We start from the raw sequence: 12,623 nt of genomic DNA, 5'->3' as shown, positions 1-12,623 counted from the left end.
CTACATTCATTCTTCTCATCCTGGCTGCTAGCTCCTCTGTATACAGGCTAAAAAGGGTTGGTGACAATATACAGCCTTGCCTAACTCCTCTCTCACTCTCCACCCAGTCTATTTCTATGTCTCCTAGTCTGTATGTAGCTCTTGTGTCCACATACATACTTTCCACTATGTTAACTATCTTTGCACTCAACCAATCTTTTTTAAGACTTTACCTAGCATTTCTCAGTTCACTTTATCATAAGCTTTCTCTATATCCAGAAAACCTAGGTACAACTTACCCCCATCCTTCTTTTTCTTCTCAGTCATTTCATTCACCACAAACATATTGTCCTCAGCTCTCCTATCCACATGAAAACCATTCTGTTCTTCACCCAGCACTTCAGCTCTCTCAATCCATTTACACAGTCTCTCATTCAACACTGCACTGAAAACTTTACCTATTGTATTCACTAATGCAATTGGCCTGTAGTTCTTCAGCTCATTCTTACTCTTAAATCCTCCCTTATGCAACAGACACATTTGGCTCTCATTCCACTTTCTTGGCACTCTCCCTTCATCCCACACTCAGTTGAATAATTCAGTCATTCTATCTATCACTACCTCCCCACCATTCTTGCAGAACTCATACGGTATATCATCTGGACTTGCTGCCTTGCCATTCTTCTGCCTTCTCACACACCTTTCCACTTCCTCCCTACTGATTCTTTCATCCAGTTCATCTGCATTCTTCTTTTCCAGTGTCATACATCCTTCTCTCACACTAAACATCTCAGGTACCCCACCTGCTTCTTCCTAGAACCCTTTGATTGCCTCCCTGATTTCCTCCTCTGTTATAACTACACCATCCACCTTTAAACTCTCCACACCAACACTGCCTGACATATTCTCACCTCTCATGAACTTGTACCATTCACAGCCACCTTCCATACCTTTCTCCCTTAAAGATTGAATCACATTCCTTTCACTCTTCACTTTAGCATTCATTATCATTCATCTTGTCAACTGCTGTTGCTTCACATACGCTGCCCATGCATTCTGATATTCATTCTCTGCCTCATCACTTTCATGCCTCTTTTTCCTCAGCCATCTACACTGTCTACTCATTCTCTTTCACTCCTTCCTAGCTGCTCTGATTTCATCATTCCACCATGGTTTTACATACATTCTTTCTTCTATCTACTCTCACAAACCCTATCTGGTTCTCAACAGCACCCCTCATGTCCTCAACCAGTTTCTCATTCAGATGTTCCACGTCATGCACACTTACATCATCCCAGCTTTTCTCACTCAGATCACCCTACATCTCTCAGTCTCCACTTCTTTTCTTACTTGCCACTTTCACTTCATTCTCACCCTGCCTCAAGCACTCCACAACCAGCATGTTGTGATCAGACACAATATCAACCAAACCATCCTCATCTATCCACATATGCGACAATTTCACGCATTCTTCCATTCACCAACACGTAGTCAATTGCCAATTCCTGCTCTCTTGCACTCCAAGTCACACGCCCCTCAGCCAAAGTAACATTCAGATTTTCCAGCTCCAGTTCATCAACAAATTTCTCTTGGAATTTCTCCTGAACCAGTCCTCTCATTCATATCTCCAGATGTTCATAACCCAAATGTTTGTAAGTTGGGGAGTGTCATTATATACATTTGTATGGAAAAACATAGATGTGGGCAATATGGTACCATGCTTGAGGGAGTTTGTGATGGGGAAAGAGTGTGATATGATAGGAATAAAAGAACAACCCTATTTCTTATTTCATATTGCTATAAGGAAGTGTGGTAGCAGTCATATTTTAGGTTTAATCTTCAGTAATTAAAAGGAGCGATAAGCTACTGTAGAATTCATTATTACTCCCTGTGAAATTCAATATCTGTCTGTGTAAGGGAACAGGCTTCTGATATTTTATATTGGTGTTGGTTAAGATCTAAATGACATGGTGGATCATTTTCAGTTTGTATCACTGATGCTTGCATGCTTTTCTTTTTTGTCAGCATGATGGACCTTGAGAGTCCAGGCCAAGCAGAAACTCCAGAGAGGGAGTGGGTCAAAGTTTCAGCTGGCAGTACTGTTCCATTTTCATTTGAGGGTCGAGGAAAGCAACGACACCGTGACACCCATGAACTGAAGGTTCACCAGCTGTTGGTGCATGTGGAGGGTTGGCAGGAGGTGGGGCCTGTCACTGTGGATAAGGTTGGGGTGTTCTTCAGAGTTGCTTCACCAGATCCAGAAATACCACCCACACAAGTAAGTCCTCTGACACCTTTGTTCCTGTTTGTTTCTGATGGACACATTTTTCTAACATTAAAGATCCATAGGTACACAAGGATTGGGAGGGATGAGCAGCCTGATTGAATATGTAATAGTTTTAGAGAATTGCTACCACTATACATAACACCAAACACAGGTTATAAATAGTGGTATTACTTTATTTGTATGGTGAACTTAGAATAATACTAACTTAACTGTACACAGACATGAGACATATTAGGTTACTTGGATGAAGTTGTTCCTGTGATGGTAGAGACTAGGCTGAAGTTTTGAGCAGTTGGTGACTAGGCAGACCCCATGTTGTCTGGTATGGTAGCTGGTGTGAATCTGACTTGGGACACACTGGGTATGTGCTTATAAGCACTGGGACAAGATGTTCAGATCCTATTCAGCCACAGATCCTTGCTAATTAACCCACTCTTTAAAGTGGTTCTTAATTTTGAATTCAGTTATAACCCATTGATAACATTAGAGTTTTTGTTGGGTATTAATATGTCTCTGACACAGTGGATGATAGATTGAGGAAAGATATATGGGATTTCAAGGTAGTGAGAGGGATATTTGATGGATTACATCATTATGCTGTTGTAGTAAATGAAAACATAGTGTGAGACCAGCAGTTGATCAAATTTTTATGGTATTCATTGGACCCCCTATGCACCAATACTTTTTTTACCATGGTAAATATACATATAAAATGTAAAAAATAGTCAAGCCTGACCCCTTAATTTCCTGTACAATACAAGTTAAAACAGGCTGTATCAACATGACCTAAACAAGTGTCTGTCCTTCAGATTGAAAGTGTGAACATTTTTCAAGATCTAACTCCTCTTGTGATTTTTAGCACCTACTCAAAAAACATCTATAATTTTGCCTTTCAATTTTTCCCTCCTTTATTTCAACCACTGCCATCTCATCTATTTCTAAAGCTAAACTCTTTCCTCATACTTTTGCTAAAAGCTCTACCTTGGATGATTCAGGGCTTGTTCCTCCCTCTCCTCCACACTCCAACTACTTCATTCTACCCATTAAGATCCTTCGCAGTGATGTTTTCCATGCCCTCGCTGGCCTTAACCCTTGGAAGGCTTATGAACCTGATGGGGCCCCTCCTATTGTTCTCCAAAACTGTGCCTCCATGCTTGCATCTTGCCTTGTGAAACTATTCCAACTATCTATCAACATCTACCTTTCCTTGTTGCTGGAGGTTTGCCTACATTCAGGTTGTTCCTAAAAAGGGTAACTGTTCTAATCCTTCAAACTACTGTCCTATTGCTTTAATTTCCTTCCTCTCTAAAGTTTTTGAATCTGTCCCTAACAGGAAGATTCTTAAACCTTTTATCTGATCACCAGTATGGGTTCCATCAAGGCCACTCTACTGGTGATCTTCCGACTTTCCTTACTGAGTCTTGGTCATCGTCTTTTAGGGATTTTGGTAAAACATTTGCTTTTACCTTATGCATATCAAAAGCTTTTGACATAGTCTAGCACAAAGTGTTGATTTCTAAACTATCCTCCTACAGCTTCTATCCTTCTCTCTATAACTTCATCTCAGATGTCCTGTTCTGTTGCTGCTGTGGTAGACAATCACTGTTCTCCTAAATCTATTAACAGTAGTGTTCTCAGGGTTTTGTCCTGTCATCCACTCTGTTCCTATTATTCATCAGTGATCCTCTAAACTCATAGTGCTCCTTTAGACAGGGTGGAGTCAAAATCTTTTTGTCTTATCAGTTCCTCTCCTCTAACTGACTGTCTTCAGCCTCTTTCTCACTGCCACAATGTTGCATGGCTTGCTATCTTCTGCTGCTGTTTTCATGGTAACTGCTCTTCTGATCTTGCTAACTGCATGGCTCCCCTTCTCCTGCAGGGTGGCTGCACTAGACTTTCTTCTTTCTCTCACCCCTAATCTGTCCACCTCTCTAATGCAAGAGTTAATCAGTATTCTCAATCATTCATCCCTTTCCCTGGTAAACTTTGGAACTCCCTGCCTGTTTCTGTATTTTCTCCTTTCTTCTCCTTTTCTCCTTCTGAAGGGTTAGACATTGACGAAAACACATAGAAAAGTGCAGAGTGGTATCACCATTGTAGGAGTGGATAGGACAAGAGGTTTGGTTTAGAAGATCATTGATGAATTATAGGTAGAGAATGGGTAACAGGACAGAAATGTGAGGAACACCACTGTTAATAGACTTTGAAGAACAGTGACCATCTACCACAGCAGCAATGGAATGGTCAGAAAGGAAACTTGAGGTGAAATTGCAGAGAGAAGAATAGAAGCCATAGGAGGGTAGTTTGGAAATCAAAGCTTTGTGCCAGACTATATCAAAAGCTTTTGATATATCCAAGACAACAACAAAAGTTTCACCAAAATCTCTAAAAGAGGATGACCAAGACTCAGTATGGAAAGCCAGAAGATCACCAGTAGAGTGGCCTTGATGGAACCTATACTGGCAATCAGATAGAAGGTTGTGAAGTGATAGATGCTTAAGAATCTTCCTGTTGAGGATAGATTAAAAAACTTTGGATAAGCAGAAAATTAAAGCAATAGGATGGTAGTTTGAGAGATTAGAATGGTCACCCTTTTTAGGAACAGGCTGAATGTAAGCAAACTTCCAGCAAGAAGAAAAGGTAGATGTTGATAGAGCGTTGAAAAGTTTGACTAGGCAGGGTGCAAGCACATAGGCACAGTTTTGGAGAACAATAGGAGGGACCTCATTAGGTCCATAAGCCTTCTGAGGGTTGAGGCCAGTGAGAGCATGGAAAACATCACTGTGAAGGATTTTTGATAGCATGAAATAGTCAGAGTGGAGGAGTTGGAGGAACAAGCCTTGAATCATCCAAGGTAGAGTTTTTAGCATAGGTTTGAGTGAAGAGTTCAGCTTTAGAAATAGATGAGATGGTAGTGGTGCCATCTGGTTGAAATAAAGGAGGAAAAAATGAAGAAGTAAAGTTATAGGAGATATTTTTGGCTAGATGCCAGAAGTCACAAGGTGAGTTTATATCTTGAAAGATTTTGACACTTTCTATTAATAAAGGAGTTTTTTGGCTAGTTGGAGGACAGACTTGGCATGATTCTGGGCAGAAATATAAAGGGCATAAGATTCAGGTGATGGAAGGCTCAAGTAACTTTTGTGGGCCACCTCTCTATCATGTATAGTATGAGAACAGGCTGTGTTAAACCAAGGTTGGGAAGGTTTAGGTCAAGAGAAAGAGTGAGGAATGTACACCTCCATGCCAGACACTCTCACCTTTGTTATGCACTCAGCATATAGAGACGGGTCTCTGACACGCAAGCATTAGTATTATATATATATATATATATATATATATATATATATATATATATATATATATATATATATATATATATATATATATATAGTAGGGTATGTGACATCGCACGGTCGTTATAATATACAATTGCAATAACGCACTGAAATTTTAATAAATATATAATTGGAATAACAAACCAAAACTTGCTAAATGAACTTGCCACTCATGCAAGCGCTGAAACTTTAATAAATATTTAATTGGAATAACAAATCAAAATTGGCAAGACCAACTTGCCACTCATGTGAACACTGGAATTCTAATAAAAATTTAATCAGAATGAACTAAAACTCGCAAGACTAACTCTCCAGATGTGCGAACCACTGCTTACCTATCTGGTGCTTGTCCCTTCCTCTGTTTTTACCTTCCCTCTCCCTTCTTTCGTCTTATCTCAAACCTCCCTCCCTGTTGCCTCCCCTCCCCTTATGTGTCAGAGATAAGGTCAAGGGAGTGAAACTTCACTCTCTCTCTCTCTCTCTCTCTCTCTCTCTCTCTCTCTCTCTCTCTCTCTCTCTCTCTCTCTCTCTCTCTCTCTCTCTCTCTCTCTCCTCATTCATTTTATGTAATTTTCACCTCATTATTTCTCGGTCTTTCTCACATAGGTTTTTCAGTCACCATAACGCACCTTTGCCATAACAAATGCTACATTGGTATATTTGTTATTGCGTACCCTAATGTTTATTTATTTATCTATATCTATCTGTCTATCTCTCTCTCTCTCTCTCTCTCTCTCTCTCTCTCTCTCTCTCTCTCTCTCTCTCTCTCTCTCTCTCTCTCTCTCTCTCTCTCTCTCTCTCTCTCTCTCTCTCTCTATATATATATATATATATATATATATATACATTTATTTATTTTATTTATTTATTTTTTTTGTAGTTATATATTTATATGTATTGTGATTTAAAGATTGCAGCAAAGAATTATGAGATGGAACAGAAGGAACATATATTAAGAGTAGTTTTATTGTACTTGTGGTAGGGAATTCATAGATCAGAAATATGCTATAGGATAGGTCTGTAAAAATTATTTTTCCCAAACCTAAAGACATATTTTAGTTATTCATAGATTTAAAGCTTACTGGTAGGATTGTGAGGTTGCTTGTTAACTTGATTGTAGGTTGTTAAAGGGACTGTAAGATTATTTTGGAAATACATTTTCAGTAATGGATTTGCTAAAAGCTGCTTTTATCAAGCAAAGGTAGTTTATGAAGTAATGAATATTTGTACTGTATTTCTGGAAAAAAAGTAACCTAAGGAATATTAATATTACTGAATGCCCTTTTTCCCCATCCTAGTTTGTCTAGAAAATTAAAATATTGCCTTGTCCAGTATACTTTTGCAAACTTATTTATGCATTTCCTCAGACCAGTGAATTGCCAAATGCCCGGATAATAATAGCTGTCACACTGGATGGGTCTGCCCGGAAGTTAGTGACTGTGCGATCAGCTCTGCAGCTTACTAACCTCTTGCACTGCCCTGTTGATGTGCGTCTGGAGAACTCTGCTGTCAGACTTGGAGGTAAGGATTTACCATAGGTGTTTATCCTTAATTTTTATCTTTTTATACAGATTGGCCAAATGACAGAGCTAATAAGAAATTCTATCACTACTATTGTGAAATGCGATAATTTACAAAAAAATATGCTGCTCAGACCACATGATCCTTGATGACAATGGACCTTTGATGTGAACTGTTAATCTATAAATCTTGCTAATATTAAGTGTAATGTAGTGGAATATTTGTTGTCTAGACACCTTACTGATACTCTAATTTCATCAAGAGCAAAAATGTGTAGGTTGTATTCTTTACTTTGTTCCAAAGGTTAAAAAAGGTTTTAAGAACATGTTCCATGTGTAGATTCTTTGAATGTGCTCTTCATACTTACCTTTGAAAAATTGGTATTTGTTGATGTTCTTAGCTGAGGCAAGCTCAAGTTTGCCAGAGTTATAAGAAATTAATAATCTTGCTTATATGTAATGAATCCAGGTCTGAGTTTTCAGGCAAACAATAACCATTCAGGACACAGGAAAGGATTGCATACAAGTTGAGAATCCCTTATTTGGAATGCTGGGGACCAGATTTAAATCCTTGCTCTTCTCAGAATACTATTTGGTGTGATATCAGAGTTCCATGATCTTTGAAAACCAGTATCCCATTATATTTTTGTCATATTTGCAATGTGATAACTATACTATAATCACTCATATTATATTCAGACATGATATATTATGGTTTGAAATAAATAACACACTCAAGGATATATTCTCCTTAAGGTGTACTGATATGTCAGAATTAGTGTGTAGCCTGAAACAGGTGTTAATGTACCACAGAGTAAAATGCTGCTTCAAAACAACATAGAGAGTCTATATTTTGGATATTTATGAAATGTTGATTAAAGTATTTTAAAGCACTTGCAAAAATGCAGAAAAAATCATATTCAGCTATAAAGCTTGAAAGTTATATTTTAGATAAAATGTAAAGCTAGGAGACTACTCTATGATCTTCATGTGACTACCTTGGAAATATGAACATGATGGATTGAAAAGCATTGAGAGCATCTTTATTTATCATTGATAATTTTCATGCTCTCTATTTTTGTTGTAATTATATGTAGTCTCTTAGATATGTTAAAAGGGCACTGACAGGCAGAATGCAAGTAACGGCTCTCATTTAATTGTTACCTCAAGACTTTAGAGTGAATAGCTCATTGTTTTGATCAGCAGTGTGATCAGCAGATGATGAGACAAATCTATTTTAGCCGAAAAGCCCAATCTGATGATATCTTTGATTAAATATGAGTAAATAAAAAAAAACTCTGCAGTGTTTGGTGAGGGGTGGGCATAGTTCAGTTCTCAAACAAAGTTACTTGATTTCAAATACTAAAAGACAAAGCAAAAGCTGCCATTTATTACTAATTTATAGTTTATATAAATATTTTCTTCATTTTTTTGTATTTGTAGAGAGAGAAGTAAGACAAATTTAATATTTAAAATAATCCTATTGAAGAGCCTTGATGTAAACAAATTTTTTTGGGCGCTCGTGAATAATCCAGAGCTACTTGTGGCTCTCAATGACACACAGCACCATCACTATTGCACAATTGCATTTTGCCAGTAGCTTTTCTCAGCAGCAAGATGTCTAAGTGTTATGATCGCCTTCAGTTTGGCAGTAAGTGAGTTACTGTCTCTGTCACTCTGTAAGGCTTCTCTCATTAGATCCGTGACAAAGAGAATGCCTGCATGGTCTAAACAGTATCGTCTGGTAAGTTCCGTGTCACTAAGTTTATTCAGTACATCCTATCTGGATAAATAATTTCTGAGCTCATGATGTTGTGGAGTGGCCATCTTGGCTGTGCAAGCATCTATCATAAGCTGCTAAGACAGGGTGGATGGGTGTCTGGAAACAAATTAATCCATTTTATGTTAATTCCTATGGGGAAAATAGTTTTGGTTTCCAAACATTTCAGATTCTGAACAGCATTCAGGAACGAATTAAGTTTTGAGAACCAAGGTTCCACTGTACTGGGAGTAGCTATGTCATAGACAAAGATATCTAATCCAAGGCTGGCAGAGCATAGCTCAATAGCTTACAGTTGTAGAGTGGAGCTGAGTCGAGTATAAAACATCTGAGAGAGAGCTTTGCTCTCACTATTATTTTCTTCCAGCATATGTGTGCAGCTTTGCTGCACACATATGGGTTGTATTGAATATTGCTGTTACAATTGCTAATGTTCATTACCAGTTTGTCTTAATACCAAGGAATATTCTTTCCTTACTAAACACATTGCATATGAATTCATTTGCTTCAATTTGGTGATAGTTATACTTTATGTCAAACATGCAAATCACTGCAAATTAATAATCATCCATTTGTTGTCCATCATATCAGGCCTCAAATTCTAGAATTCAGGATATAGGATTCTCAACCTGAATTACCACTAGCAACTTAGGAGAACAGTGCCAGTAAAAAAATAACCAGGTATTAGCTCTCTCTCTCTCTCTCTCTCTCTCTCTCTCTCTCTCTCTCTCTCTCTCTCTCTCTCTCTCTCTCTCTCTCTCTCTCTCTCTCTCTCTCTCTCTCTCTCTCTCTCTCTCTCTCTCTCTCTCTCTCTCTCTCTAAGATTCATATCTGTCATTATGACTGGAATAAAGCCCTGGGAATACTAAGATTAAGTTATGGTGGAATATATAATTTAACCTTTCATATGCTGGATGCATTAGAAAAAAATTGCAGTGTGTGTATTTACCTACTTGTATTGTACAGGGCATGAGCCAAAGCTCATTTTGTCTTGTCTCCATATCCATATTTATCCAGTTTCTCTTTGAACATGTGTACACTGTTTGCCAGAACCACCTCTTAATTCAAATAATTCCAGATTTCAATAGTTCAATATAGGAAGCTGCGTTTCTTGATGTCACTTGAACATCCACTCTTCTTTATTTTCTTCCTATGCCCCATTGTCTGTCTCCCTTCTCCATCTGTGGTACCAAGTAATTTCTGTCTGTTCTTTCTATATTGTTTATTAATTTGTACATTGCCATCAGGTTTCCTCTTTCTCTTTTCTCTTGTAGTGATGGTAATCCCATCTTTTCAAGTCTTTTTTTCATAGCTTAAGTCTTTCAATTCTGGTACCATATTTGTCGCTATCCTCTGTATTCTTTCCAGTTTCTGTATATCTTTTTTTTCTATGTGGATCCCAAACTATTGCTGTGTATTCCAATTTAGGTCGTATCCTGCTTGTTATAATTTTCTTTATCATTTCTTTATCTAAATAAACACCACCCTAATGTTTGTTAACAAGCTATATGTAGAGCTGAATGTTCCGTTTATGTGCCTTTCAGGTGGATCATTATTCTCAAACCTTTTTCTTCAATACTTTTTGTTATTATTTCTCCTCCCATTTTGTAATTCCATGAAGGTATGTTTTTACTTTTTCCTATTTCCAACATGTGGCATTTTCTGGCATTAAATTCTAGTTTTCATGTTTGGCTCTATGCATGTATCTTGTCAATATCCTTTAGCAACTTCTTGCAGTCATTTTCATCCATTATTATTTTCATTATTTTTGCATCATCAGCAAACAGGTTTATATAACTATTTAGATCCTCTGTCTTATCATTTACATATATTTGAAACATAATAAGTGTCAACACAAATCTGCACTTGTCACTTCATGCCAACTTGAATTAGTGTCTTTGATTACTGCTCTTATTTCCCTCCCTTGTAAATAATCATCCATCCATAAGGCTTTTGTGGGGAACTTTATCAAGTGCTTTTTTTGAGATCCAGCTATACTGCATCAACCCATCTGTCCCTCTCTTGCACTCCATCTATTACTCTTGTATAAGAGCTCAGTAGATTTGTGACCGGATCTCCCTTTCCTGAATCCAAATTTCTTTTCTGTAATTATCTTTTCATCTTCTAAATATTGCACCCATCTATCTTTAATTACTTTTTCACAAAGCTTGCTTACCATACTTGTTAGTGACAATGGTCTATAATTTAGTGGTTCCATTTTATTTCCCCTCTTGTATATTGGCACTATGTTAGCTCTCTTCCATTCCCTTGGTAATTTTCCTTCTTTCAATGAGCTGTTAATTATATCCCATGTGGGTTCATCCATTTGTTCTCTGCATTCTTTTAATATCCATCCATTTACTTGACCTGGTTCCATAGCTTTTCTAGCATCCAGCTCTTCCAGCAGTTTCTTGATTTCTTGTCTCTTTACTTGTACCTCCTCTATTCCCTCATTCTGTGATACCACTTTCAGTGCCAGAGAATTGGTTTCCTCTGTAAACATAGATTGAAAACTCTCATTCATTAGTTCACTCACCTCATTAGTTTCATAAATTCTTCCTTCCCTTCCTAACTTGTGTATGCCAACCCTATGTTTCATTTTCCCTGTTTATGTATCTGTAGAAGAGTTTGGGTTCTTCCTTGCATTTTCTTACTATGCCACTTTCAAAATTTCTTTCATATCTTATTGTCTCATATTCATTTCTTGCCTTTCTGTACTCTTCTCATGTATTTCTGTTCATTTGTCTCATCATTTTCTTCCATGCCCTGTCCTTTTTTCTTTTTTTGCTTCTACACACCTGGCATTATACCATTCATGCTTCCCAATTTTCACTTTATAACTTAGCACAAACTGTTGCACCCCCTCTCTATACTTGCTCAAAAACATCTCATATTTTCCTTGCACTACTTTACCTTCAAATAGCTCTTTCCAATTTATTTCTCCATAAAATTTATTAAGCTCTGCAAAGTTTGCCCTAGCATAGTTCTGTCTCCTATTTCTAAATAGTGCAATACTATTTCCTGCTGTGGTATTATTTCTACTGTCACATGATCACTTCCCATTGGACTCAGACAGTGTATACTTGGTCTACTTTCTGGGGTTTTTGTAAATGCAAAGTCCAACTGTGATGGTTCTTCTTTTCCTCTGCATCTTGTAGGTTCATTCACTTACTGTCTCATTGTATTCACCGTCATGGTTTGCATAAATTCTTTGTTTCATGACCCAACATTTTCTTTCACTTCCGTCTGCTCCCAGTTAATTTCTTTACTGTTGAAGTCACCTACTAAGAGCACTTTTTTACTTTTCCTCATCATTTCCTCTACGAGTATACTATTTCTTGTTTCTAGTTGCCCAGTTTTATATCTCTTGGTCTCCCATGCATTAATTTTTGGTGGTATGTACATCACAATAACTTTCCTTTTTTCACTTCCTTTGATCTTAATCACAACACTCAAAATTTCTGCCATTCCATCATCATATTTCACTTCCTCAACAACAATATCCTCTTTTTCCAATATTATCACTCTTCCTCCTCCCTTTCCTTTTCTGTCTACTCCTCCATGTGTGATATCCTTCCTTTGCAAATATCATCTTTATTTCCTCTTTAGTTTGGTTTCTGTTAAACATAACATGACTGGTTTATTGTTATTTATGTAGTCTTTAAGTTCTAATAGGCTCAGTACCAAATCATCTATATTTTTATACATAATTTTTAAGC

At 37.4% G+C, this 12,623-nt stretch overlaps 1 protein-coding gene across 5 annotated transcripts in view; it reads left to right on the top strand.

The window, feature by feature from the left end:
* The window catches only part of LOC135113190 (intermembrane lipid transfer protein VPS13D-like), a 475,970-nt gene that overhangs the window by 267,882 nt on the left and 195,465 nt on the right, over nucleotides 1–12,623 (top strand). For all 5 annotated transcript variants that reach the window (XM_064028315.1, XM_064028317.1, XM_064028314.1 and 2 more), the window contains 2 exons: nucleotides 2,005–2,257; nucleotides 6,972–7,125. In XM_064028315.1, the coding sequence (XP_063884385.1) occupies nucleotides 2,005–2,257; nucleotides 6,972–7,125 (407 nt within the window). The remainder of the gene's footprint in view (nucleotides 1–2,004; nucleotides 2,258–6,971; nucleotides 7,126–12,623) is intronic.

The sequence above is a fragment of the Scylla paramamosain genome, chromosome 25, assembly GCF_035594125.1.
Source record: "Scylla paramamosain isolate STU-SP2022 chromosome 25, ASM3559412v1, whole genome shotgun sequence".
Lineage (NCBI taxonomy): Eukaryota > Metazoa > Arthropoda > Malacostraca > Decapoda > Portunidae > Scylla > Scylla paramamosain.
Note: the sequence above shows the minus strand (reverse complement) of the source record. Positions and strands in the feature narration are given on the sequence as shown.